Source organism: Priapulus caudatus, unplaced genomic scaffold, assembly GCF_000485595.1.
Source record: "Priapulus caudatus unplaced genomic scaffold, Priapulus_caudatus-5.0.1 Scaffold674, whole genome shotgun sequence".
Taxonomy (NCBI): domain Eukaryota; kingdom Metazoa; phylum Priapulida; class Priapulimorpha; order Priapulimorphida; family Priapulidae; genus Priapulus; species Priapulus caudatus.
This window is the reverse complement of record NW_014577735.1, coordinates 117,190-123,251: the sequence shown is the minus strand read 5'-3', so window position 1 is coordinate 123,251 and position 6,062 is coordinate 117,190. Positions and strand designations below refer to the sequence as shown.

Below are 6,062 nucleotides of genomic sequence, written 5' to 3'. Positions count from 1 at the left end.
GATTATATCGTCTATTTTAAACGAGGGTGGGAAGCAGTGGGCCGAAACTCTTTTACTTTACTGCATTGGAAGCCTTGGAACTCTCTACACGTACAGCAAGTTAGGAACAAATTCTTGTTTATTCTAGTTTATAGTATAGTGGTTAAGGAAAGGTCTGATGGGAAATGGTAGAAAATTAGAGGCATGAGGAGTATGATTTTCACAGAAAGAATTGCGGTTGAATTAGCATAAGTAAAGTTGTATCGTCTATGAGAATTGTACCATTGTAGCCCCCCCACTATGACGGTAAAACTACAATTTGTATATTTCAATAGTTAGTCGCTGATAGTAGTGTTGTAATTGTTAGATTCAAGGCCATTAGCAAGAACAAGGTCAAGGACCACAATGTAAATAAGTTGCTAGTTCATGCTTTTTTGAATTTGTGTGATAATATTTAATAACGACGTGGATATTCGTTCCGAATCTAGAACGGTCTACATGCTAAATTGCTATGAGTATTTTGCTATGGCAGGCGACTACGGCTGTGACGCCCCTGCATTACATGGTAGTGTTATACACCATAGATAGTGTTTGGTACCTTTTTATTATCCCATCTGTCGGCTTTTCTTCTTTGTTGTTTTTTTTTAAGAGTATGTGTTCTTTAGATATGACTTCAAGGTTATAGTAAGACGCTATCGAGTCGGTTTATAGTTGAGGGGGTGTTAGGGATTGGGTGAATGTGCGATGTTATGGTACAAAGTTGGTCATGGATTTGGATAGTGTGTATAGGTGAGTGATTGGAGAAGTGCAGTGTATGAATGGAATGGGGCGAATGCAACTGGCATCGCGCTGGCATGGATGGACGGATGCAGCGGACAGACGGGCGGACGGCCGACGAACGGACGGGCAGACGGGCGGACGACGGATGGCATGGTTTGGCTCGTGACGTGGCATGGATAGATGGGTGGGCTGTTTAGTTGAGTGTGCTGTATGTTGTGTGTGTGGTGTGCTGCTGTGTGAGTTGTGATGCGACGGCTCCGTGACGTCGCTGTGAGCTGTAGTGTGTTGTGGTTGTATGTGTGTGTGTGTTGTAGTGTATGGCATGATGATAGTGGTGTTGTGGGTGTGTGTGTGTGTGTAGTGTGGTTCATGTGTGACTGTCTAGTGTCGTGCAGTGTGTCGTGTATCGCGTGTGTCGCTGTGTGAGTGAAAGTAAGTGAGAGAGCGTGAGTGAAGTGAGTGTTGCCGATGCGTTTGAGTGCAGTGAGTGAGTGAGTGAGTGATGTTCCCAGTGCAGTGAGCGTGAGTGCAAGTGATGTGAGAGAAGCTTAGATTGATGAGCTGAGCGTGGCGCCTTGTGAGCTGCGGTGAGTGCAGGTGAAGTGAATGCGATGAGTGAGTGAGTGAGTGAGTGAGTGAGTGAGTGAGTGAATGAGTAAGTGAATGCTATTTAACTCCATGATATTCCTGTAATATGATTCTCATATATAGGCCTACTATGACATTCTTATACCTGTCGTGACAGTCGTGCGATATGATACTCATATATATCACGCTCTTATATACGCGATGCATTTCACCTGATTCTTCTTGGGTATTCTCATCTCGAAAGGTGGATCTGCCATTCTTTGCCGCACCTTCTCCTTGAATGCCTTGTACTCCTCCGTTTGAAGGCTTCCGATGTTGATGTTGAGCAATCCCTTAAAGGCGAAAAACGCGTCCGGATCCGTTTCCGGAGGGTCGAATTTACCCATCCACGAGTTTGCGGCAACGTGTGCTTCTATATGAACAACGGGCGGCACGACGAGCATTAGTCTAAAATAATCCATAGAAATAATAGAAATAATAGAAATTATTGTGTAATTACGTGATAACGTAATAATACGCGTGTACGTGCGCGCATGCGTGTATATGCACGCATACGTGTATGTGCGCGCACGCGTGTACGTGCACGCATGCGTGTATATGCACACGTGTATGCGCGTATACATGCACGCGTGCAGTCATGTCCATCTGCATGTGTACGGCAGATACACTAACGTAGACCTGTTGTATACGGCAGATACACGCGTGCGCGCACATGAGGCGGAGGTCGGCAGCACGAGCATTGACAAATCCAATGGGCAACCCATTCGGTAATCCACTGCCCTCGTGGCATCCTGACTCTGTGACTGTGCACGAGTCTTTGCGCCTGTACGTGCGGTACCTCGCGGTCGACGCTGACCGCTCGATCGAGTTGGCCAACTCACAGTCGTCAGTGTAAACGCGCTGCACAGTTCATAGAACGGTTGATAGAGCGTTGGGAAGTTGGTCCAATACGCCAACACAAAGTTGGCAATGTAAACCCAGCTTTATATTAAATCATAGCTTGTCGCGATACTAAGCGGTAAATATATCATTATTATATTCATATATTCATTATTAATATTATTATTATTATTATTATTATTTTTATATTATGAATTATTTTGATTTATATAAAGTTAATATAATTAAATGAATAAATATACGGTCGCTCGGTAATAAACGTAGACATCATAAACCAATATTTCGATTTAGTCTATAATGAATTCACATGGCTGCACCACTCCTTTTTAACTCGCATGTTATATATATATACCATATAGTGACATATACCGGTCGTCCTTACTTTGCGTGTGCGTTTGGGTTCAAAACAGCACATAGTTCGCTAATGAGAACGCGATATAATGTTTAAAAAACTCGACTTTCCACGAAAGTAGAGCAATGTATGATCATTGATCTGTTTTTATTTCTTAACATGCGAGCGACGCTGTGCAAACAGCGAGGATGGATGGTTATACGTGACGTCACATACCGGCAGAAAGCTCGAATGTTATGAAGACATAATCGGAGCTGGAGAGCATGTCGAGTTTGAGAGCGTTCATGAGGATGCTCCGCACGTCGCCCGCGTCGGCGCAGATGATAGTTACTGGAAAGAAAAATCAACAGAATCACGCACGCTGTAGTATAAGTAGAATAGTACATAGATATAATTATATAGTTATAGAGTATTATGTAATATATATCGGTATATCGGTAATCGGTATATGTAATATATATCGTATAATGTATAGTATATAGTATATAGTATATAGTATATACATAGTATATAGTATATGGTACACACTATACATAGTACACGGTACATCGTACATAGTATATAGTATATGGTACACACTATACATAAGTAAACAACGGTAGCATCGTACAATAGTATAATAGTATATGGTACACAACTAACACTAGTACACGGTACATCGTACATAGTACATAGTACATAGTATGTAGTATGTAGTATATAGTATATATATAGCAGTGCTGCCACTCAGGATATTACAAAAAAGTATAAAATCTGTCCAGAAAAAAGTATCAAAATTGTCTAAATAAAGTATAAAAAAAGTATCAATTTGCATCAACCTACTATACCTCACCAATTTGCCTCACGTGTTACTTTATACCTTATGCCTTGTTACCGAATACATTATAGCCTATGTGCAGCATGTGAACAAGCTTCAGGAATGACGTGTGCAATATCATGAGGAGTGTTGTCTCTTGAACTCTCAGTTCGAAATATTTCAATGCTCTGTCATTTGGTCACTGACAGCAGAGAGCTGAGAGCAAAACCACTGAACAGAGCACACATCACTCCTGCAACAAGACTAGCAAAGAGCACATATTTAAAAATTTTTTTCTCATAAATACAGCTGTAACAAATGTAAGTCCGAAGAGTTTGACTATCTTTTTGGCAAAAGAAAAGAATTTAAACTACTTACACATGAAAAACGTATAAAAAAAAGTATAAAAAGTAGAGTTTCTTATAAAAGTATAATACTTTATAAAAAGTATAAAGTGGCAGCACTGATATAGTATATAGCATATAGTATATAGTATATAGTATATAGATATTAGTATAATAGTATATAGTATTATAGTATATAGTATAATGTATATAGTATATAGTATAATAGTATATAGTAATATAAGTATATAGTATATAGTATATAGTATATAGTATATAATAGTATATAGTATATAGTATTATAGTATATAGTATATATAGTATATATAGTATATAGTATGTAGTAATATAGTATATTAGTATAGTAGTATATAGTAAATAGTATATAGTATATAGTTATATGTATATAGTATATAGTATATAGTATAATAGTGTATAGTATATAGTATATAGTGATTAGTATATCTATATATATGCATTGCGCCGCGCAGTGTGTGTGTGTGTGTGTGTGTGCTGTGTGTGTGTGTGTGTGTGTTGTGTTGTGTGTGTGTGTGTGTGGTGTGTGTGTGTGTGTGTGTGTTGTGTGGGTGTGGTGTGTGTGTCTTGTGTGTATGTGTGTGTGCGTGCGTTGTACGCTGTGGGTGTGTATGTGATGTGTGTGTGTTAGTGTGTCGGCGAGTCTTGTTGTGTGTGGTGTGTGTGTGTGTGTGTGTGATATGTTGTGCGTGGCGTCGTGTGTTTTTTCGTAAAGATGAGGAGAGAGAGAGAAATAGAGAGAAGAGGAGAGAGAGAGAGAAAAAAAAGAGAGCGACAGAGAGAGAGGAAGAGGGCGAACTGTAGAGAGAGAAGAGAGAGACAGAGAGAGAAGAGAGACAGAAGTCGGGGAGAGAGGCGCGAGAGAGAAGAGAGGGCGAGAGAGAGAGAGAGAGAGAGAGAGAGAGAGAGAGAGAGAGAGAGAGAGAGAGAGAGAGAAGAGAGAGCTGCCTTGTGCATCTCTAACAACGACGTACTAACAAGTTAGCCACTACGTATATATACATACAGCAACATACTTCTACACTGAGATTTTGTCGTTTCCACCATTCTCGCGTGTCGCTCTCGCTCCGAAGCGCCTGGCTCAAAACTCTCGTAAAATCTCACGTGGATGCGATTCTCCTCGAGGTTGAATTTGATCGCCTTCGCCGCGCGTTCCCAATTGACGTTCGTCGACGTCAGTATGCAGGCGTTGCGCCAGCGCCAGTGCTTCAGTATCGCGGTGACCATCGGCGCGGCTAGCGTCAACGTCCCCACCGTCCGTGCGAACGTCGGGTATCGGTCTCCGGCCGTCAGCGCGCTGGACGTGCAGCCCCACGACACCATCGGCACGTTCCAGTGTGCGGCCAGCAGGCCCGCCGACTGACAGACGTCGTCGCAGCCGGGACCGATGAAGGCGTCGACGCGTACGTCGCCCGTTAGAAACTCGACGACGCGAGCGAGGCCCTGCGTCTCGTCGCACTTGGTGTCGCTCCAGACGAAGCGGAGTCGCGTGCGCGGCAGCAGCGACGCGTCGGCGTTGATGTCGTCGACGGCGATCGCCACGGCGCTGCCGACCGTCCTGCCGATCGGTCGCGCTCCGGAGACGGGCAAAAGGACGGCCAAGGTGACCGTGTCGTTGGCGAACACGCACGCGGACAGCTGAAGCAGCAGCGGAATGCCGAGCGATGCTAGCAGCTTAGTCGTACAGAGGTCAGCTCGCAGTGATCGCCTCGTCGCCATGACCTCGTCTATCGGGGTCTGCTTCGTGGATGGTGTGAAGACACGGATGTATATATATATATATATGTATATATACACGCACGCGCACGCTCTTATTCACAATATCTTCTACGTCAAAATATCCATCGCGGGCGGGGTTGAGGACACTGATACGTACACGCGCGCACGTGAAATGTCCGCGACATATAAACACCTGTTAATTACACGTATACACGTGCGTGAATATATACACTCCACGCATTGAGTTTATGTCCTGCTGGTACTCGCTCCACTATATTATACCGAGATACTGTACTCGCCAGAGTATTATTATGTTCTCCGCGCATCGAATTTGACGTCCAACTGACGGTTACGATGAGAATCGCGGGAGCAAACTAGCGTAGTTCGCATCTCGTGCTCGAGTGAGAATTCGAAGCTCTCCGAGCATGCGACCGACCACGCAATGTGCAATCATTAGCAGTATCGAGCGTGCGCGCATGCGCTATGTGTGTGTATGTGTATGTGTGTGTGTGTGTGTGTGTGTGTGTGTGTGTGTGTGTGTGTGTGTGTGTGTGTGTGTGTGTGTGTG

At 43.5% G+C, this 6,062-nt stretch overlaps 1 protein-coding gene across 1 annotated transcript in view; it reads right to left on the bottom strand.

Moving 5' to 3' along the window:
* LOC106812682 (gamma-aminobutyric acid type B receptor subunit 1-like) overlaps nt 1-5,494 on the bottom strand; it is an 8,270-nt gene extending 2,776 nt beyond the window's left edge. The window contains exons 1-3 of the mRNA XM_014816615.1: nt 4,792-5,494; nt 2,816-2,929; nt 1,560-1,759 (exon numbers count right to left, since the gene is read on the bottom strand). Of these exons, the coding sequence (XP_014672101.1) occupies nt 1,560-1,759; nt 2,816-2,929; nt 4,792-5,494 (1,017 nt within the window). The remainder of the gene's footprint in view (nt 1-1,559; nt 1,760-2,815; nt 2,930-4,791) is intronic.
* Between the last annotated feature and the right edge of the window lie 568 nt (nt 5,495-6,062).